This window comes from Antechinus flavipes, chromosome 4, assembly GCF_016432865.1.
Source record: "Antechinus flavipes isolate AdamAnt ecotype Samford, QLD, Australia chromosome 4, AdamAnt_v2, whole genome shotgun sequence".
In the NCBI taxonomy this organism is placed as follows: Eukaryota; Metazoa; Chordata; class Mammalia; order Dasyuromorphia; family Dasyuridae; genus Antechinus; species Antechinus flavipes.
Window position 1 is genome coordinate 13,624,281 of NC_067401.1, and position 23,342 is coordinate 13,647,622.

The 23,342-nt window shown below is 41.2% G+C and overlaps 1 protein-coding gene across 4 annotated transcripts in view; it reads left to right on the forward strand.

Moving 5' to 3' along the window:
- YEATS2 (YEATS domain containing 2) overlaps positions 1-23,342 on the forward strand; it is an 89,952-nt gene that overhangs the window by 25,002 nt on the left and 41,608 nt on the right. For all 4 annotated transcript variants that reach the window (XM_051991845.1, XM_051991841.1, XM_051991844.1 and 1 more), the window contains exons 7-11: positions 3,800-3,961; positions 8,893-9,004; positions 16,518-16,562; positions 17,585-17,765; positions 19,406-19,645. In XM_051991845.1, the coding sequence (XP_051847805.1) occupies positions 3,800-3,961; positions 8,893-9,004; positions 16,518-16,562; positions 17,585-17,765; positions 19,406-19,645 (740 nt within the window). The remainder of the gene's footprint in view (positions 1-3,799; positions 3,962-8,892; positions 9,005-16,517; positions 16,563-17,584; positions 17,766-19,405; positions 19,646-23,342) is intronic.

Below are 23,342 nucleotides of genomic sequence, written 5' to 3' on the forward strand. Positions count from 1 at the left end.
CACTGGGTGCCTCCCCTTAGATGTCAGTGGATAGAGTACCAGCCCTGAAGTCAGCAAGACCCAAGTTCAAATGTGGTCTCGGGCACTTAACACTTTCTGGCTGTGGGACCCTGGGCAAGTCACTTACCCTCAATTGCCTCAGCAAAACAAACAAACAAACCAAAAAAGACCCTTAGATGTTAGGTGTGTAAGAGCTACTTTTTGAATTTTATTGGATTTGTTGAAGAAGATCAAGAATCCAATGACAAAACTTTGACACCAAAATAGGAATGTACTTATTCAACAGCTTTAACCAATAGGCTGTTGTTATTGGAGACGATCTTCTGTCCCTGATCTTGTTGAGAGGGTAGCAGAGCAGACTGTCTTGGCCTTTACTTTCTTCATAGTACTTAAAACACTTCCAACTTAGTGGCTTTTGCTCATGAAAGAGATGCTAATATCTAAGTGTAAGGAAACCAACATGGAAGCAAGTTACTTGATTTAATTCTCACGTGGTGCTTCCTTATATAAATGCCAGGAACCCAGATTTCTCCCTCATGACGACTTGTCTTGGGAGGGAACTTGAGGGATGCTCATCCTTGAGAAACTGCCAGATAAATCTGGTGTCCAGTTGTGTGCGTACAGTTAAGTGTCCAGCCAATAGTGAGGGGCAAATAGAAAATTTTCTTTAATGTGTATTCTTGCTGTGACTATGTGGGGTGTGGGCATCAATTTGGCTGGACTCTAGGCCCAGCTCCCCAATCTGCCCGCTCCGGTAGAACCCTAGGTCAGGCCTATAAGTATTTGTTGCAGCTCCTGAGACTCACGTGTTCACTCCTCACATATAGATTATTTTTCAGTTGGAGCTTAGGGTTACGCCCTCAGGCCATGGGGGCTGAGCTTCTCATGGGGGAAAGAATGATCCCAGAATAGGATGATCTCATGCTGTACTACCTCTGTGGCCCCAGTTCTGCCAAGTCCAATGGGTTAGATAAGTTCACAAATCATTCTCTGATAACATGCCGGCAGCCTGATGGAGGGCAGTGGAGATAGACTGACCCCTCCCAAACTCCAAACTGCCCCAGGCAAATTCTTCATTATCCTTGAGATAAACTAAAGTGACCTCCACAGTCCCTCCCAGCTCTGAATTTTTGATTCTGTGAAGTACTTGTTAACTCAGGTCCTTGGAGCTGGGATAACTGGGCCACAGAGAAGGGGGCTCACTAAGGAGCTGTCTTATGAGGGAAGACAGTCAGTCAGTCATGGACAACTACGTGGGATGGAAAGTGACCATCATCTGGGGTGGGGGTAGGGGGTAGGGAGAGGCTCCCGTGGAGCTGGGAGCCAGGGATTCTAACAATGAAGGAGGGCCAGTGTCCCTGTCCAGCCATCCATTGTGGCAGCACCAGTGCCAAGGCCAGATTATTACAGCAGAGGCCCATAGGTAAGGCCCATTGTGGGATGGTGAGTATGGAAAGGAGGGAAATAATTAAAAAATGAGAAAGGCCGAGAAAAGCTTAAAAGATTTGGGCAGTTTGATCCTCGAGATACAGGGAACCAGCAGGATAAAGTAAAAGTGGAAAGGATGCAAGCCAGTCAGAATTAGGACTTTAGAAAAATCCTTTTGGCTTCAGTGTGGAGGATGGATTGATGGGGAACCAGATTCACATCAGAGAGTTGAGTGTTAGTCCAGTTGTGGGCTAGGGGGAGGATGGCGGCTCTGTTTGTGGACAGAAGAGGTTGGGTATGAGGAAGAGGGTGTGGAGATAGAAAAAACAAGATCTGACAACTGGTTGAATATGGAGAGTGAATGAGGGAGAGAAACAAAAGGTAACACTGAGGGTGTGAACCTAGGGACTGGAGGAGGAGGATGCCCTTGACAACATGAGTTATTAAAATTGTCATGTGAATAAGGAATCGTTATTGAGGAAAACAAGAAACAAGGCGAGTAGAAAAAAACCAATAAAAGTAAAATTCTATTACAGCAAAAAGCATGACAAAAATCTCTCCTTAACAAAAGATTACTAAGCCTTAATTGATGACCATCTTATTGAAAGTAATGTTTAATAATCTCCCCCACCCCCCCAAAAGATCAAGTTAAAAATAAACTCAGTGCCTTAATGTTTATAAATTGTTTTTCAGTCAACAAGTAAACAATTATTAAGCACCTTCCATGTGCCAGGCACAGTTCTAGGTACCGTGGATATGAAAACGAAATAGTCCTTGCCCTGAGAATTTAAAACACGCACACGCCTCAGGATATGCTAGTGCAGTGGGACATCTATCTGCTGGACAATGAGGACAGAAATTGCCAACTGAAAAGGGTGTAGAAAGGCCGGATTCGTTGCTAGCACTTTCAAGGACACTGTCCATAAACTTCTTGCTTTCCTGATGGGCTCTACACTTGGCTCCCCTGGATGCCTCCTGATCCGACATCACAAGGAAAATATATGTTGAATTTCACCCCTTACCTGGCTCTCCTTTTAAGTTCTTGTATCCTAATTGGTTTTTTTTGGGGGGAAATAGTGTTTCCTCCCAAATAGATTAGTGGGAGTTTTTTGATTCTTTTTGCAAGGCAATTTGGAGTTAAGTGATTTGCCCAAGGTCACACAGCTAGGAAATAATAAGTGTCTGTAGTCAAATTTGAACTCGGCTCCTCCTGACTTCAGAGCAGTGCTTGATCCATGTGCCACCTAGCTGTCCCAAGACTAATGCAGTAATTCTATTTATCCACATTTACTTACACATTTTTCCTTTCAAAGAGATCTTATTTTCAGCAGACTGCCTATGTTCTAGGTTAGCTCATCCTTTGGTACTTACGGTTAGTTAAACTGTTATGTAGTGTCTCTTGAAATTTTGATTTGTTGGCCAACCTCAAGGTTCCTAGCCTTTTAACTTTTTTAATCCTTCCATTGGTAGGTTCTTCATTCTGTGTAGGAAGACCAAAGCAGACCTGTTTGGTAGCTATTGAGGCAGCTAGATGACCCAGTGTGGCACCTAGGGTCACGATCGAAAAGGAGAGAGACCAACATTTATTAAATGCCTGCTGTGTGCACGGAGCTATATTAAGCACTTAGCTCATCTGATCTTCACAACAACCCTGTATTTCACAATTGAGGAAACTGAAGCAGAAGTTAAATGACTTACCAGGGTTACATTGCTAGGATCTGCCTGGGGCTGGGATTCAACCTGGGCTGTCCTGACTCCAGGGCCAGTGCTCCAGCCATCACCCTTCTTGGTTTGGATCTTCTTGCCTACTTAGAGTAAACTGGGTGATCCCAGATAAGTAGGTGGGCCTCTCCGCCTCACTTTCCTCCGCTGTAAAATGATGATAACAATGAAACTTAAGTCACAAAGTTGTCATCAAATAAGATTATCTATGTAAAATACTTTAGGATTCTTAAAGCATTATAACAATGTTAATTACTGTTGTTGTTTTAGTATCATAGTACCCTGAGAATGGAGAGGAGCAAGGTCTGGATGAGATTTAGCTAGTGGTTGGTAGTTGTCCATTCCATAATAAAGGATAACCGTGTATCCCCGGCAGCAAAGCAATTTATTGGATTTTTGTTTTGTTTTGTTTTTATTAACTGAAATTATATGCTGATGCTTTTGTTTAACTTTAAATGCAAGCTTGTTCTGTAGACATCCAGACTTTCTGAAAAGAAGAAATTGAATGAGTTTTATTATGTTGATGCAGCTTTGGAAGATTCTTGAACTCCAAACATTCTTTAAAATGACTGAGAAGAAGCCATTTTGATCATGTTTTCTGAAAATAATTATGAATTCAACTTTTTTTTTTTTTTTTTTTTTTTACCAGGTACATTCCCCCTGATAAGAGAGAAGAAAATGATCAGTCAACTCATAAATGGATGGTGTATGTCCGGGGCTCCCGAAGGGAGCCTAGCATCAATCACTTTGTAAAGAAAGTTTGGTTCTTTCTCCATCCCAGCTATAAACCAAATGACCTTGTGGAAGTTCGGTAAGTAAATTTAGGATGTCATACAATAAACATTAATTAAGTACTTATAATGGCCCAAGAACTGGAGAAAAAGGCAATCCCTGGTCTTGAGGAGCTTACAGCCTACTGGGGAAAGACAGTATCCAAAGGAAGCTGGTGTGTATGGCGGTGGGGACTAGTAGAGGGTTCCTGGAGCAGGAGAGTGGTGGTAGTGCTGATGATGTGGAAAGCAAGCAGAGCAGCTGATAGCAAATGGAAGATGTCTTGTTATTGAATAAAGCATTAACATTTCATAAAATTGCAGAAAGCTCATCTAACCAAACCATTTTTTATAGGTAAAGAAACTGAGGCAGAGAAAGGCTAAGTAATTTGCTCAAATCCACATAGTTTGTTAGTGGGGGTGCTAGGGATAGAATGTGGTACCTGTTGTAGAGGTCTTTTTACTGTTATCTTAACATGGACATGGTGACCATAATGTCTGATCTTATAAGCAAATCTCTGGGATCTAATTCTTTGCCATATTAATGGTTTCAGTTCCCTATTTTTGCCATATACTTTACTATAAGTAGTAGAATTGTAACTAGGGCAGTGTCCACATCAGACTTTGCCACAGGGTCCAATATCTTGGGAGAGGTGGAAGAGGAAGACTTTCTCCCTGGGGCAGGACCCAGGTCTAACTTGTCCTTGCCTCAGTAGCTGACTTTACACAGGGCCCCATGCCTGTATGGCAGTGATGCTGCTATTGACTAAGAGGGACCCTTGTGCCAACATCTCCTTGTCATCTCCTTCAGGGAGCAGTATTGTTTCCTGAAGACTTTTGTTACCAAATCTTGCTCATTAGCTGTTAGTGCCAGAACTCTCACAAAACTGGCCTTGGGTGATTTAAAGAGATTGTTTGCTTTTGGGAGAGAACTTGTGTCTGTTCTTTTTGTGCTGAAGAAGTCGCTTTGACTAAATGTCTGAGATCTTAACAGTTAAGCAGATCCTCTCTCCTATCTCATCTTGTGCTAAAAAAAAAAAATAGTTTGTGAAAATGGTTTTAAGCAATAATTGTGTCAGCATTTTTCTTAATTCCCAACTTGTAAAGTTGTCTTTGTTTCAGTATGTTCAGCTAGCAGGTTCTCAGTAAAAATAAGTTAACTTTTATTAGATTTCTCTTTTTAAAATTATTTTTAATTTAATTTTTTTTGTTTCTTCATTGTTTGTTTTTATTCCTTCAATTTCCTTCGCTTGCTTTTTTTCCTTGCCAGCTTTTTAAATAATAGCTTTTTATTTTCAAACTACATGCAAAGATAGTTTTCAACGTTCACCTTTGCAAAACTTCATGTTCCAAATTTTTCTCCTTCCCTTCTTCCAGACAGCAAGTAATTAAATATAGATTAAGCATGTGCAATCCTTCTATACATGTTTCCATATTTATCATGCTGCACAAGAAAACTCAGATCAAAAGGGGGAAAAAGTGAGAAAAAAAAAGCAAGCAAACAAACAACAAAAAAAGGTGAAAATAACTATGTTGTGATCTACATTCAGTCCCCATAGATTCTTTCTGGATGCAGATACCTCTCTTCATCATAAGTCTCTTGAAATTGGCTTGAATTACCTCATTGGTGAAAAGAGCCATATCTATCAGAATTGATCATTGCATAATATTGTTGTTGCTGTGTACAATGTTCTCTTGGTTCTGCTCACTTGCATCAGTTCATATAAGTCTCTCTAGGCCTCTCTGAAATCATCCTGTTGGTTATTTCTTACAGAACAATAATATTCCATTACAGTCATGTACCATAATTTATTCAGCCATTCTCCAATTGATGGGCATCCACTCAGTTTCCAGTTTTTGGCCATTACAAAAAGGGCTGCCACAAACATTTTTGCACATGTTTTTTGTACATTTTTCCCTTCTTTAAGATCTCTTTGAGATATAAGCCCAGTAGAAACACTGCTGGATCAAAGGGGGTGCACAGTTTGATAACTTTTTGAGCATAGTTCCAAACTGCTCTCCAGAATGGTTGGATCCATTCACAACTTCACCAACAATGTATTAATGTCCCAGTTTTCCCACATCCTCTCCAACATTTATCTTTATCTTTTCCTGTCATCTTGATTTCTCTCCTTTTTTAAGAATTGAAATGGAAACTTGGGGAAAATAGTGTTGTGGCTAGTAAAAGTTTTTTAACTAAACCTCTAGTAGTAATCCTTAAAATAAGAAGAGATGAAGTTTTAAGCTTTATTATAATTAGTAATAAACCATTGAAATGGAAAGTAAGACACAAAACTACTCTTCCACAGGTACAGAGCATGGTAGGCAGCAGAGGTGTCCCCTCTGAGAGATGGCCCACTTGTTCAACCCTCTTTCTGCTTTTTAGCTTTTTGCATCTCAGTATGATCAGGTGATGGTGGTTTCCTAATGTGTTCATGATCTTTGTCAGTTGTTTCTTCCATTTAAAAACAAGGTTCTGAGAAGTTCCTGGGCTTTGCCAGCCCATGCAGGAGAAGTCCAGGACCCAGAGTATATTAAGAGGCCTTGATCTTGGGGTAGGTCACATGGCAAAGGCAGCAGTTTGCAGTCGAATCAAAGAGTCCCTGGGCCCCCCAGACCTGGCTGACTTCCAGCCCTCCCTCCCAAGAAGGCTGAGACCATGGGTCCTGGTGGCAGGAGCTTCTGGTGTCCCTTCATCTGGCATTTGGTTGTCCTTCTTTCTCAAGGAATCATGGCCATGTCACACAGACACACACCCATGTCCAGATAGACGCCCGGGAGGCTAATGGCATTGTTCCCAGTCCAGCTTTGTGACATAGTTCGTCTCCTAGGGGCCTTCTGCCACTGTCAGAGAGGGGAACGTTCGCTGGGTCTTTGCTTTCTGGTGGGTGATCTGTGTCCCCTTCCTTGTGCCTCAGCCTCCTCCTCTTGCAGGGTCTGTTCTGTGATGATTGGTCTGGATTCCACTCCCTCAGCAGCAGAACTGTTAGTATGGAACATTTGTCTGTAGCTTGAGATCTCAGGGACTTTCCCAAGGCCACAAAGAAGGGGCAAGACTTTAGTTTGGGTCTTCCCAGTGGCCTGGATGAGCCCCCTCCCAAAATGAGATCACCGTCCTTCCCATCCTTCCTGCCTGGCTGCTGCAGGGACTGTTCCAATATCTCGATAGCCAACGTTTTACATTTAGCAGCTTAATTGGTGTGAATCAGCTTGTTACGGTCAAATAAAGACATTCATTCATATAAATACATATTCAATTGAAAAGACTGTGAAAGAAACTTCTCTTAAGTAATGTCACTTGATACATCTCTTGCCTCCTTTTCACTTCCACAACAGAAGGTAAGATGTGATTGCTCATGTATAAAACCCTGTGCCTGGTTCCTGTCTGTTACCTTTATTTCTCTATAATGCATGCAGACTTTTGAGAAATGCAAGTAAACTTCATTGTAACGTGAGGGCATTTTTGGGTCCAAACTTCTCCCCCAGTGTGGGTGACAAGTAGTGCTGACCACGCTGGGGCTGGAGGAACTGGGTCACGGTTCTTTTCCTGCCCATGGGCCTCCTCCGCTTGGTTGTTCTCCCACGCCTTCCATGCTGTAGTTCCCAGTTGGATCCCCTCTCCCCCAAGAGTCTCTGTTGTTTTTGGAGGACTGAGTTTTTGGTTTGTTGCTGGTCCTAATGGGTTTTTTCTGCCTAGAGGATCCCTTCTTTTCCCTACTCTGCAATTCAGGTGCTGTTCTTTTTATTGAAACATATGGGGTGCGTCATCTCCTGGCAGTTTTCCTTTTTAGTCTTGACATTAATGTTGATGATTGGCGTTTGCTGTGTTGAGCCGTCTCCTTTGCTTGGCTGTCCCGGTACTTTTGAGGCTATGGCTACTTTGGGGTTCTGCTTTCAGTCATGTTTGCCAAAGCCCACCAGACTCTGCTCAACTAGAACTCAAAATTGGACATTTCTCTCATGCTAAGAATTACCTCCCCAGGATTTCCTCTTCCTTAGTAGGAATTTACATTTGTATTTTAAATGCAAAATTTACATTTGTATTGCAATCAATCTGACATCATTGATAAGGGCATTCCTTCCAAAAGTGTAGATCCCAATTTATTCATGCCTAACCATCCTTTGTGATTCATCTGGGCCTCCCATAAATCCACCCAAGGAGGAAGGGCCCACCCAAGTAGGGACTTTCCAGGATTTACTCATCAGATATATCTTAGTAACAAGCCAAGTCTATTGGAACAGCCTACTGTAATGCAGAGCACTTAATACTGTTAGATTATCTAATTGGTAAAGAACTCTTTGGCTATAGAAACCCATTTAAATAAAGAAAAGTACCTAATGGCTCCCTGTTCATCCCCATCCTTCTAGGCCTTTCTTCTGATGTAGTGACTGTGGCAAAGGGAAGATAACTAGGGATCAGAGAGTTTTCATTTTTTAAGATTGTAAGTATGAGCTTAGCTGTTACCTTACTTATGAGATTTTGTAAGAGCAGTGAGAAAATACTACTGGAAAAACTAAGTCATCTTCAACTTCAGTTTTTAAAATGCTTAAGACTTAATTTACAAGTCAATAGAAATATTTTAGGTTGCTATCTAGTGAGGGTTCACTTGTCAGTTCTCAAAGATTTTGGGAGGGGCGGAAGGCAGTTGACCTTTCTTTATATGGGATTCCATATTTTTGTTGAGTATCTTCTTGCCTCTTTCAGACTTTTTCCTCTTTCCACTCCAGATTGTCCATATGTCTTTTATTTATTTGATTTCTTCCAGTCTGGAGCAGATAAAGTCCGATGAGGTTGGGCAGAATGGAATATGAAACTTAGGGGCCAAATGCAAATGTCATCTGCCTCCATGTTTGTTCCCTATTTCCTGAGTTTAGCAAAACTCAGCAATAATGAATTAATTGTGAGAGAAAATCCAGAGAATTCTCATTGGAAAGAGTCTGGGAGATTTCACCCATATCTGCTTTTTTCTAGAGAGCCTCCTTTCCACCTGACCAGGAGAGGTTGGGGTGAGTTTCCAGTCAGAGTTCAAGTTCACTTTAAGGACAACCAGAACAAGCGGATAGATATCATCCATAACCTGAAGGTATTGTATGAGAATGACACCGTAATGGATGGTGGGCATCATTTGTACTCCCAGACACATGCTGTAGCGATAAGAAAAACGGTCGTGGTGGGAAGAGGTTGGTGGAAGATTCTTGAAGACAGTAGGCTACCTACACCTGGATTCTGGAAAACCACCCAGTGGTAGTTGCCATGATGGAGCCAGGGTAAATGGTTAAAAAAAATTGGTATGAATTCTTAAAGAACAGAACTATTGGAGACAGCCTGTCTCCAAAGGGAATGCCTACAAATTATGTGACTTGGGCAAGGCACGCCAACCATTATTCTGCTTATGTCTGTATATCTTTGAGGACTCTGAAAAGGATATTGGTCTGAATGCAGAGGGTAGCATAATTTCATCCTTATAAATGGGCCTTTTATGGGTTGGTATCATGTACATTTTCCACTGAGTTAATTTTTTGTAAATTTAGAGTTATTTATTAAATCATTCTTCTCTCCTTCGGTGTCCAGATTGGGTGTTTTCTTTGAATAAGTATATCTTTAGAACTCCTTCCTTCTCTGCAGCATCTCACTTGTCAACCTTAGAGAATACTGGTAAAGCCCCGTTGTGATATGTCTTTCCTAAGTTAGAGGTAAAGAACATTGTTATTTGTCTTTATATTTTAAATTACTTTCTTGAAATGATTTTTTTTTTAAACTAAGTATATTTTAAATAGAAAAGCACATAGTGACTTGGTGCTGTAAAAAAATCATTAAGTGTCACATACAGATATTCCCGTAGAGCTGTCTCATCTCTGCCTACTCATTTGGTGTGACTATTCACCCTCAGTTGCTCAAGGCCTACCTTGCTTTTTCCTCACTTTACTGGTACTCTGGCTGTCCATCCCTGTCATCTTCCCCACTCACTATATAACCCTCCCTTCTTTTTTTGTCAGGTACTAACTAGGTGAATTCTTTGACTATTGTTCATCTTTGGAATTCCTCATTGATTTTGTGTTTCAACCTAGTGTTATCCACCACTCTCCCATCTACCTCTTTTTCAGTTTTTTAAATCATCAAATCATTTGTAATCCTTTAGAGGCTCCCACTCTTGCTGCCAACATAGCAGGAAAGTTGGCAGCGTGTTGGTACTTGGAAGATTGATCTAGGCTTTTGTGAGAAATTAGAGTCATTAAAGGGGCTTTTCGTTTTGCTAAAGGCAGTCTAATGCCTTCTCCTGCTCTCTCCCTCTGGGCTCTGCTCCCCAGGTCTGTAACAGTGTCTGTGCCAGACACATTCTCGAGATGGAGAGGCGCTCTCGCTTGTCCATCCCACTGCACGGTGTGACCTGAGCAGGACACACTGGTGTCCACTTGGTCTTACCTGGGAGGATGGTCGGGCCAAACTCCTTGTCCTTGTTGCAGATCTCCTCCCGGAGGTTATAGAGCGAAACTAGTTGTGATCACTTGTCACAACAAAGAGATAGAGCCCAGGAAGCTGAGCTGACCCCCCTAGGCAGCATTGTTAGAGTTGGCTTAGGTGCTCACCCTGGCGTCATTTGAGCATGCTAATGGAAGGAGAACGACAAATGACAGAGAAATGACAAATGCACCATTGGTACAGGCTCTTTTCTCTCTCCCTCAGGGCCCTCGGCCTCCTTTACAGACACAGTCATTTCATTCTGTGACCACCTTTGTCCCCCATGTCTTGTGACTAGAGCCTTTGCTCCCTTGGCCAGAGTGGATCTTGTGTTCTCACAGAGCGCCTCCCTGTCCTCTCCATCTCTCTTATCTTAGGTTTCTCCCCAGGGCTTCCTGGCTCCTTCCCCCTTCTTCCCCCCCCCCCCTCTCCCCAGCATTTCTCTGCCCCGGGGTTCTGCGCCTTGGGCTCCCCTTGGGCTGTCTGTGTTTCTGTTTTTCTGATTCTTTTCTGTTGTCCAGTTTCTGGCTCTCCAGCTTCTTGTTAAAGCTCCAAAGATTCTCTCATGACCTGGTCCTTTGGCCTTTGTCCACTCTTCCCTTTGATTTTTCTGCGCTTTGATGCTCTTGATCCCCACCTTTTCTCAGAGCCCCTCCCCTCTCCTGGTCCTCTTCCTCTCTCTGACCAGGCCACCTCTGAGGCTACAGAATCCTCCTCTGTTCATCTTCTGCCCCATTTTGTTTGGTGATTTTGTCACTTTCCCTGCTGAGTCTCCATTTTAGAGCTCTCTCCTGGCCTCTGGTCTTCATCTCCAATTGTCTTAGACATTTCAGACTGGATGTCATGGGTGTCTGAGACTTTCTGCCAGAATTGAACTCTTTCTCTTTCCCTTCCTACAAACTTCCTTATTGCTGCTTCTGCCCTTGAGGGAAGGGACTGACCAGTTTTATCTTGGTATCCATCCTCGCCCCTTAGTAAAGTGCTTGATATGTAATAGGGGCTAAATACAAACTTGTCACATAATCAGTTGATTCTCTGAAGTCAGAAACTGTGCCTTTGTATATCTTTATGTTCCCTCACATTTCCTAGCACCCTGCCTTACAATATCAGGTGTTCAGTAAATACTTTTTCTGTTGTGATGATTATTAGAGTATAAAGGAATTTGAATGTTTGGAGTCCTTAAACCATTGTGCATTGTTGTAAGCCTGGCAGTTTAATGGAAAAGTTCAGGAGGAATGACAATGCAGATGTGGCCTTGTACATATTCCATTTCAGGAAAGGTCAGAGATTAGCCTGATAACTTTTTAGTAGATTTATTTCAAAGAAGCAGTGTCCTTGGATGACCGAGTAATTGTAGGGAAATATGTTATACACATAAGAAATAGTAACGAATGATTATTTTACTTGTTGTCTCAAGAATGATTTATTATTCTCATTGATTTTGGACTACAACAAGCAGGCTTATAGATGATTATTTTCTACAATTTATCCTGCCTATCTTCATGTTTCAGTATTTAGTGTAGGCGACCCTGGATTTTCAAACACTGGATTAAGCCTTCCCAAAGATGCAGGGATGATCTTTCTGTTCATTCTTGGAAGCAAGGATCAAGAATCATAGGAGGTAGTCCGACTTATGGGGGTGGGTATACAAGATGGGTTTAAGGAAAGTTCACTGACTGAGCCAAGATGTCAGAGGAAAGTTAGGAACTCACCTGAGCCCTCCAAAATTCCCTTCCAAATGACTTTCAAATTTCAAGACAAATTCTGGAGCAGCAGAACTACAAAAGGATGACGTGAAACAACTTTTCTAGCGGTGAAGGAGATAGAAGTCACAAAGACCAGAGCATAGGCCAGGAAAATAGTAAATATACTTCTTAGATCGTAGCACCTTGGAAAAACTGAAAACTTATAGACACTCCCTTCCCTCCAAACTGGATCTGAAAATAGTTAATACAAAAAAAGCTGAAACTTGGGACAGTGTTCCCTCCAACCCAGAAGTAGATCCAAACATTAGCCAAAAATTAAAATTCAATAAATAAGTGAAAAAAAATAAGTAGATAACAAAAAAGGTATCTGGAAAGTTATTATAGTGGCAGGGAAGAGCAGAATACTAAGAAGACAGTCACATCTTAAGAAGTTGTCCAAAGCCTCAAATAAAAATAAAAATTGCTCTTAGGCCCAAAAAGGAGTTTAAAAATTAAATAGGAGAAGTAGAGAAAAAAATGGGAAAAGAAGTTTCATAAAAAGACTCAGCACTTTAATAAAAGAGGCACAAAAAAACCTGAAGAAAATTATACCTTAAAAAATGTTCATATGCAAAAATCTACTGAAGAGAACTCCTTAAAAAGTAGAATTGGCCCAATGGAAAAGGAGGAATAATAGCTCACTGAAGAAAATAATTCCTTAAAAATTAAAATTGGGCAAGTGGAAACTAATAACTTCATGAGACTTCAAGAAACAATAAAACAGAATCAAAAGAATGAGGGGGAAAAACAGAAGATTATGTGGAAAAACAACTGACCTGAAGAATAGATTGAGGAGAGATAATTCAAGAATTATTATACTACCTGAAAGCATGATCCAAAAAAAAAGAGCCTTGGCATCATCTTTCAAAATATCAAGGAAAACTGCTCTGATATTCTAGAAATAAAAGGTAAAATAGAAATTAAAAAAATCTAACAGTCACCTCCTGAAAAAGAACCCAAGATGAAAATTCCCAGGAATGGTATAGTCCAATTCCAGAGCTCTTACATCAAAGAAAAAAATATTGCAAGCCACCAGAAAGAAATAATTTAAGTGTCCTACATGGAACTAGGTCAGGATAATATAAGAATTAGCAATTTCTACATTAAAGGATTGGAGAGTTTAGGATATGATATTCCAGAGGGCAAAAGATTAGGAACACAACCACGGATCACCTATCCAGCAAAACAATATAATCCTTCAGGGGGGAAGTGGACATTCAAGCATTCCTGATGAAAAGACCAAAACTGGTAACTCTTTGAGTATTCTATCATTTATTAGGGCAGTTAAAAAGGGTATTATATAGATAGGTGGTATGGATTTGAGTTGAATATAATGGGATGACATTTAAAAAATAAGAGAAATTAAAAAATAAGAATGGGTGAGAAAAAGAGAAGTGCACTGGGACAAAAGAAAGAGGTAGAACTGGGTAAATTATCTCACATTAATTGTTCTTTGTCCTTTATTCTAGAAGAGAAGCAGTTACATTGGAAAGGTGATACCATGACTTACAAGTGAATTGTATTTTAGTGAAGTGGGTTATGCTCCTCCAGAATCATCTGGATCCAGTGGCAAGAGAAATGGGTGCAGTTTCCCAGATCTCAGTTTGTTAGTGGCAGTGCCCATTAAGGTGGTTTCTTTTACCTAACCAGGAAAAAAAAAGTCACTTTAAGAAGGGAAAATACTTGAGTGTTTCTGGCCAAAACAGAAACAATTACTATTTGCACTCACTCTGAGCCATCAGGACTCAAACAATGATTAAGTGTGGCTTGAGCTAAGAAGTATTGTTGGCCAGTCAGTGAGAGCCAGAGTGGTTTGGCCAAGTAACTCCAAAGACTGAACCTCTAACGCATTATTTCAAAAAAATCATAAAACTACATAGGACGAAAGAGTCCCAAAAGAGCTTTTATAGTAGAGGCAAAGATAGAGAAGGTGAGGAATAATACTGCTTGAATCCTACTATCACTGGAATTAGCTCAAAAAGAGAATAACATGTACATTCAGTTGGGTATAGAAATCAATCTTAATCTTCAAGAAAGAAGGGGACAAGGATAAGAGAAGGCGGGGAAGCACTGATAGAAAGAAGGGCAGATTGGGGAGGTGGTAGTCAAAAGCAAAACACTTTTGAGAATAGACAGAATAAAAGAGAAAGCATAAAGGGGGAAAATTAGAATGGAAGGAAAAAAACTAATCATAAGTTTAAAAAAATCTCATTTTTCTCTGATAAAGATCTCATTTCTCAAATATGAGAACTCTGTCAAATTTTTAAGAAATATATGTATTTCTTACAGATAAATGGTAAAAAGAACATGAACAAGCAGTTTTCAGACAGAGTAATCAAGGCTATCTGTTACCCATATGACAGAGTGCTCTAAATCATTGTTAATAAGAAAAATGCATACTAAAACAACTCTGAGGTGCCATTCCACACCTGTCAGTTTGGCTAATATGACAGAGAAGGAAATGAAAGAGGTCGGAGGGCATGTGGGAAAATTGAGACACTAATGCACAGTGGGTGGAGTTGTAAACTGATTTAACTGTTCTGAAGTACAATTTGGAATTATGCCTGAAGGGTTATAAAACCATGCATGCTGTTTTACCCAATAATACCTCTATTAGGTTTATATCCCAAAGAGATGAAAAACAAAAAGAAAAGGGCATATATATACAAAAATATTTATTTTTTGATATGAAAAATGATAATTTTATTAATCATTTATTATTTAGCTATTTATTTATTAAGAGGAACTTGTGAGGAGTGATAGTGAAACAGGACAAGGGGTTGTATTCTTTTGAGTGTTGGAACACTTTATAAGCCATCACCGCTACATTATTAAATTTTCCTTTTGGCATATCAAATAATTAATACAAGTACAAAAATATTTATAGCAGTTCTTTTTGTGGTAGCAAAAAAATGGAAATTGAAGGGATGTCCATCAGCTGAACAAGTTGTGTTATATAATTATGATAGAATACTTCTTGCTTTAAGAAATGACAAGTAGAATGGCCTCAGAAGAATCTAGAAAGACATATGAACGGATGCAAAGTGAAATGAGCAGAACCAGGAAAACATTGTACATGATAATAGCAATATTGTATGATGATCAACTATAAATGACTTAACTACTCTCAGCAATATAGTGATTCAAGATAATTTTATCTTAAATTTTTTGGGGGAGATTATACATAGACTTTTTTTCCCAAACATTTCCATATGAGTCATGTTGGAAGAGAAAAATCAGAAATAAAGGGAAAAAACTATGGGAAAAAAAAGAGAAGATAGTATGCTTCTCTCTGTATTTGGTCTCTGTAGTTCTCTGGATGCTGATTTCATTTATTGGAATTACAATCCAAGCAATTTTGAAGGATTAAGATGAAAAATGCTCTCTTATGAACTGTTTGGTTCTGCACACATATATTGTATTTAGAATATACTATTACATATTTAACATGTATAAGACTGCCTGCCATCTAGGGGAGGGGGTGGAAGGAGGGAAGGGAAAAGTTGGAACAGAAGTGAATTTAAGGGATAATGTTGTAAAAAAACTACCCGTGCATATGTATTGTCAATAAAAAGTTATTTTAAAAAATTATTTAAATACTCACACACACAAAAATAAAAATAAAAATGTTCTCTACTTCCAGAGAATGGAAAAAGTAAAAGTCTGATTGCAAATTGAAACAAAATTTTTTTGTTTCTTTTTTGTTTGTTTTGACTTTTCTTTTGCAGCATGTCTAATGTGGAAATATGTTTTCCATGACTACACTTGTATAACCTATATCAAATTATTTATCTTTTCAGAGAAGGAGGAAAAGGAGTGAGGAAGGGAGAGAATTTGGAATTCTAGTACAAGAAACAAATGTTAAAAATTGTTTTTATGTGTACAATTGGGAAACAATGTTAAGTAGAAAAGAAAAAAAAAAAAGACAGTCCATACTACTAACTAAGAGTAGTCCCATTGAGCTAGCATTGCCTTGAGTATAGGCTGTTGACAATCAATTCTAACCTAAGGTTTGAGAGGATCAGCCCTCAGGATCTCTGAAAAGAGGAATCACTTCTTTCAGTCCCAGTAGTTCCTGAAGACCATGTCCAAAGTCATCTTAGAAGGCACAGTAGCATAAATAAAGCCTCAGATCCTTGAAGGATTAAATCTTCTTAATATGGCAAATGGTAGGTTACTATCTTTAGTAACAGAGTGTTCCTACCATTTGCCATATTTCCCAGGCCTCTGAACAGGAAAGGAGCATTTTTGTTGTATGTGGTGGTTGCTGCTGACAAACTTAAACATCTTGCATGGAGGTCTGCTCTCGGGGGGTGTGCTAGGTGTTTTCTGAAGTTTATGGGTCCCTGGGCACGTGACATAATTGACTTGTGCTTTCTTGTCTCCCCACAGCTGGACAGAACTTACACTGGCCTACAGACTCTGGGTGCCGAGACAGTATGTATGCTCTTTCCTAAAATGTTCTGTACAATTGGATGATTGGGTTGAAATGTTCTTGTTGCTTCTTTTGCATTTGTGATACGTTACAATGCTCTAAAAAGCACTGTTTGTTAAAGCAGTTGCCATAACAACTGGAGAAGGAAAATTGAATCCATTTTTATTTAGGAAAATGTTACTGGGCTGATGAATCGGGTAGTTTCCTAGTTTTGAAATAGGAAAAAAAAGATTCAGAGGTGTTAGTTCTTGATTCCTGACTTTGCTCCTGGAGCACACCACTTCCCCGGGCTGCACTTACTTCTAATATATAAAGACTATCGTTGCCTTTACAACCAGTCACAAGTATGTGACTTGGGAGACTGAGATTAATTGGAGGGGTCCAGTTTGACTATGGTGTAAAATTGTTCTTTTTCTAAGGATAACATAGTCCCAGACCATGTAGCAAACTTCTGACTGTTGGCATCTCTTCTGCTGAGCTTACTCTAACAATATTCCCTTCTCAGAGCCCAGGATCAATATTAGCACTGAAGTATTGGGGATCTAGAAAGCTAAAGTCCTGTTTGTGGACCTAGAACTGACTCACTGAGCAGCAGGAACTTCAGTGTCTCTGTAACTCTGCTTTCTATCTCAGAGGATTGGGACAGCATTCATAAAAATATTTGATTGGGATGAAACATAATTTAAAAAATAGTATCACGTGAACTCATCACTTCTGTTGGAAGTTAGTGAATGGAGAACATTGGTTCTGTTTGACTAATAATTTCAGTAATGTTTTATGGAGAATCTAGTATGGCATTGCTATTGTGTAACTTCATTTTAAGTTTATTAGTGACTGGTATCTTAAATCGCAAACCTTAAAGCTCTGGGCAGATATCTATCGTTCATTCCTTTGGATTCTCCATTTGGAGGCGCGCTGTGTGAGGGGGAGCTCCAGTGGGCGCCGCTGCCAGCCTCGGGCCTGGCATCGGTTGTGCCTCGGGGCCTTCCGTGACGCCAGTGACACTTGTTTCCATGTCTTCTAGGTGGTAGATGTTGAGCTCCATCGGCACTCCCTCGGAGAAGACCCCCTCTGTCCTCAGTCATCAGAGTCCGACATCTCAGATGCCCCTTCCTCTTTGCCTTTGCCTAGCCCAGCCCCCGTGAAAGCTGCTTCCCCCAGAAAGCCTTCCCATGAGCCCGTGCCCGATGCCGCCCTGGACAAAGGTGATACAACATTTGAGGGCTGTCGCCTCCTCCCCTCTCTCTCCTTTTGGAGTGTTCCTCCTGGGTTAGACCCTCCCAATAAAATTGTACTCTTCCTCCTCCATAGCCACTTCTCCTTCTCCTTCCATCAGTGAACTGGAAGCCAAACCAAAACCCTTGGGAGGACCTCCCCATCTCTGCTTGGAGAAGCGCCAGGCCTCGAAATAGTAGTATAAGAGCAAGCGTCGTCCTCAGCCTGAGTGGGGGCTTCTCGGACGCTTTTAGGTTAGGGCCCGGAGGCCTGGCCTGCCCCCGGGACAGTGGTGGCAAGCTCGGCCCCTCATGCAGAATGTCCGTGATGGAGGGCAGGAAGGGGCGTGTGCGGCCACACACATGTACTTCAGACACACTTGTGCTTGTGCACACACACACCCTCAGGGGATCCCGCGGGTCTGGCTCCTGGCAGACAGGTCTCCTCTTTCCCTCTTCCTACCTCCTGCTACACGTGCCCTCCCAGAGGTGTTAGGCGGCTCAGTGCCGAGGGCTTCAGCTGAACCTTTGCCAGCTCTGCCCCCCGGAGTCTCCATCTCCACAGACCAGGTGCCAACAGTCAGCTCTGCCAGTCTAGGAGCCTGAGCCCCGGCACCATGGTGATGGGGCTCCTGCCACCCCAGTACAGGAAAGGCGCTTCCCTTGGGCCCCATAAGCCATAGCTCAGCCTTCGTGTCTGCTTCTTCAGCCCCTGGTCTAGCTGTGTTTGATCTCCGGGCTCCGAAGTTCAGCATCAGCAGGGGCCCTAGCAGCCCTGCCAGCTTCTTTCCTTAAGAGCGCCACATCTCCCATGGCCTTTGGTTTGCATTTAGCCAGGGTGCTTTGACCTTTTCTGACTCGTTATCTTTTTTCTGTTAGTTTTTTTAAATAAGGGATTCATCAGATGTGATTAGAAGCTAAATTCTTCAAGTGAATTGTAACCAAACACACTATGTGCTGCCCCCGAAGGAGGCAAGAGTGAGACAGTCCCTGTGCCCAAGGAGTTCCTCATGGACAGGGGTAGATTTCCTTCTTGATGTATCTTTAGTTTTTACTTTATAAATGGTGACTGAAGTCTTTAAAGCATGAGAGAATATTTTCTTTTTACATTAAGTTCCTCACTGAGTTGAAGCAGTTTTTCAGCAAAAATCAAAAAAGAAGAGAATGAATTTGTGCCCTATATGTTAGTTACAGCTAATTGCTTTCTTGTTAAGAGTAGAGTGTGTAGTAAGCTCTAGCTAGCTCTTTGTTCTCTCTGAGTATTCGTTTTTAAAAATTATTTTATTTCCCTTTGTCTTTATATTACTCACTTCCCTTCCCCATTCTAGAGCAAGCCTTTTTTTTTTTTAAGTAAGAAAAACAAGTAAAAATATCTGATACTGTAACCACATTTGATGATATAGACAATATTTTGTCTTAGCAGTCCCTCAGTGTGGCCTCCAAGACATTCACTGGTTTTTCCATGAGAATAAACCTTTAATAAGATTGTGGATTTCTTTTATTCTTCTTATTAGTGAACATTTTTAATGGAAGGCAAGCTGCAAGGACTTGGTGGGGTTTTATTTGTGTGACTTGTTCTCCTTGATGAAGTGGTGAGACACTATTATCTCATTTTTACCTGTTTCGTTTAGGTTTCCAGGCAAAAACTGAAGCTGACAGACCCACAGCATTTTACTCTTTGCCGTCTTCAGTGGAACGTACCCCGACAAAATTGGTGTCATCCCAGAGGATCACCTTTGGCTCCCATGGTAATTCAGCATTCCAGCCAATAGCAGCCAGTTGCAAAATTGTGCCACAAGGTCAAGTTCCTAATCCTGAGTCTCCTGGAAAATCCTTTCAACCAATCACCATGAGCTGCAAAATTGTCTCAGGTAGGTCAGAGTTCATGTTGTTGCTGCTGCTGCTGCTACTGCTGATCATGATGGTGACAATGACAACTTGCTTTCACATTGCCTTTGTGATTGACAGTGATCTTTCCTTGAAGCAACCTTCCGAGTTAGGTATTCCTCACTCTTTCATTAATCCAGTTTTACAGAATGAGAAAACTCAGGCTGAGAAAAATGAACCCAGGTCTTCTGATTCCAGCCCGGTTATCAATAGGCCATGCTGCTCTGCTTTTAAAGGCTGTGTTCTTCCTGCTGGGCAGGTTGGGGGAGAAGCCATCTGAAGTTACTGAGAGGAAAGAGGGATTTCTGTGTTTGGCCTTTGACCAGCTTCTTTTTACATATCAGGAGAGGCTTATTTTCCAGTTCAAAGATTATTCAGACTTTTGCTAGTTCTCCTACATTTTGGTCATTTTAGTGCTAATTAGGACCTCTGTTCACACAAAAGCAGAAAGAAGAGGTGAAATTGAAATCCCATGATTTTGCTACTTTACAATCTAGCCCAGAGGCTTTGCTTCTTTGGATAGATGGCTGAGAATGATTGCAAAAACTGGACCTTGGAATCCTCTGTGGAGTCTTTGCCTTCTACTGGGCTAGGTACTGGGGGGATCAAAGCAAAGCAAGCCCAGTTTCTGCCCTCAGGAGATTCATGGTCTGGTGGGGAGAGACAGTATGCAAGCAATGATGTTTACAGAATAAATGAGGGGGAACCTCAGGGAAGACGCCCATATTAAGGAAAACTGGGAAAGGCATCTTGTGGAAGGGAAGATCTTACTGAGACTCTGGGCTACCAGGAAGTACATGGGAGGATGGAGGGAATTCCAAGCCTTGGGGACAGTCGCTGAAAAATTCTGGAATGTCTTTGTGAGGAAGGGCCCAGGGGCTAGCCTCATTGGATCGCAGAGGACTGAAAAGGTAGGAGGGGTCAGAATAAAAGACAAACAGGACTGTTTTTGATCTCATAGGCCTCACCATTAGCCTAGGCACTTTAGTGAGTCCTTGGACAACCCACAAAACAGAGTATAAGATGGCTCCTAGTCCTGCACCTTCCTTCTGTTTCTGACATGGTGATGAGGTACGGATCAAGGCAGGAAAGTGGGTAGGTCTCCTAGTTCTCCATAACACCAAGTTAGGGCCGGTTTGCAGCGAGAAATGCTACACAAAAGGCTGTGATAAGAAAAGGCACTTTATTAAAGAGAGAGACACCAAGATGTTCTCTTGGTGAGCAATGTCAAAGAATTGCCCAGAGACATTTTCTCAGGGCTTACTTTTATACAGAAACAAAACAATTTGGGTTTTGCATCCTAAAGGAACATACTTGAGATAGGGTGTGGGAAAAGAGTGTTTCCCTGGGAATGTAGGTTTTGCATCCAAAAGGTGCATAATGTGTGAGAAGAGAGTCTTTCCCAAGGAATGCAGATGCTCTTCTGGGCGAGGCTGTATTGTCCTCATCAATGGCAGTGGAAAGGGGACAGAGGATGCTAATAATCACAATTTTTAGACAGACTCTCAAACTTTAAAGTAGCTGAGCTGGTGGTATTCTAAATGTGACCAGTGATTGGAAACAACCCTGGAAGATTTGGACCGTATCTTTTTTTTATTTTTTTATTTTGCTGAGGCAATTGGGGTTAAGTAACTTGCCGGTGTCACGCAGCCAGGAAGTATTAAGTCTCTGAGGCTGGATTTGAACTCAGGTCCTCCTGACTTGAGGACTGGTGTTCCACTTAGCTGCCCCTGGATCCTGTCATTCTTGACATTCTAGGTGTAACTCAGTGAACTTCCTTTTCGTGTCTTGGAGTGAAACTCAAGGGCCCCTTCTCAGCATTATGTTTTCTTAAATATGTAAGATTACAAAAGATTGTTATATTGAAATAGAATTACCATAGTATTTTTAAAAAATAAGTTCATGGGCCTCTAGTTAAGACCATTTCTATAAATGAAACCAGAAGAAAGAAGGAGATTTCATCTAAGTAGAAGAATGCCTCTTTGGTTAGTCCCAAAGAAGTAATGATGCAGTTGTTTTTAACATATGCACAAAGGCAACAAAACATCATTTCATAGGACATTTGGTCACTTCATTTGGTACTTGGAAAAAGACTACCTTGAAAATAATCCAGCTTGTGTCTCACCATCTGTGACAGAGAATGAAGAAGTAGGAGCCTTCTGTGAGGAGCTAGCCCCTGCAAATGAAATGAGCATGTTCTTTGTGAGTAAGTCAGGGCACAGGGAGGGCGAGCGTGGCAGAAACTGTGGCTAAGCTCAAAGACCTGCAGAGGCTGTGTGCCTACATGGCTTTCTTCAAGAAAAGAATCAGGAGGGAAATAACGTTATAAAACATATGAAATTGGCTGTCTTTCAACAGATGGGAAACAGCTCACTACTGAAGCATGAGTCATTACTGAATGAGTTTTCAGTGACCACAGACTTGTTAGAGCGAAGACCAAAATTAGTACAAAGATGGGTGAAAGAGTAAAAAGGAGAAAAGACATACCGGATGTACTTGAACCAACTCAGATCTTACTCAAGCAAATTTTTGTTGGAAATTAGGATGTAGTTAGAAGGACAGAGATACAGATGAATCATTTCATGCAGAATTTAAACAAATGACCCTACATAGTCTTGTAGTGAGCAACTGCCTAACCCTCTGCCAGCTTGAGGGATGTGGCAATCAGTGTGAACACCAGATTTGAAAATATTTGAAGGTACAAATTTTTAAATTTGTATAATCTCATTGAGAAACACAATGGAAGATTATGAGCTCTATAGATTCAAAAAACACCAGAGAAGCTGTGGAAAATAAAACTAGTTTAAAGAACAATTGGAGAGAGGACCCATTAAGCAAAGTCAGCCTGGAGGTATTTAGGGATAAATGAGAATGATCAGCAAAAAATTGTACTGAACTTCTAGAAAACCCCATCATGAGTATTAAATCCAAAACATCCCAGTCTCAGATGTGCTTAAGAGGAAAACTTAAAAGTAAAAAAGGTCCCCAAATGCACGTCAAGGAGATCCAGGCTGCCAGGGATGGGTACAGCTGACACGGTTTTCTGATGAGAAACACTTCTGCTGGAGAGGCGTCCAGCAGAGACCTCCTCACTGCTGCTCAGGACAGAGTCCCCTGAATGCAGCTTCTCCCTGGGACAAGGAAATGGTCATGGGATGGTATGACTGATTGGTCTTCCATCTGATCTTTGTCCACCTTGTCTGCCCACAGCTGCTGCTTGCTGTCTTCCCACTAGACTGAGCTTCTGGAGGCAGACCCTGAGATTTGCTTTTCTCTGTGTCCCCAGCTGTTAGCACAGTGTTTGGTGCTTCCTGGTGCCTGTTGATTGGAGTTGGACTGTAGCACAAATGGGCAGGGAGGCTGGATTGAGAATTAATTGGGATGACCTCAGAACTTGCGGTTCTTTTCATGTTCTTTTGGGGCTGCTTTGTCACACAGTATTAGTCCCACGACATCATTGTCTCCATAGAAAATGAGGGTCCCACAGAAGGTGGAGGAGGCACGTGAACTTGGGAGGAGTAGGCTAAGGTATATAATAAATGAGAAACTTCAGGAAAGAACAGATGAATATGTTCCAGAGAAGTGAAGTGTGATGGGAAGAGAGCAATAGCAAGCAGATGGAGAGTTCCAGTGCTTGGTGGTATCCTTAGAATATCAGGAGAAAGTGAAGAACACATCTCC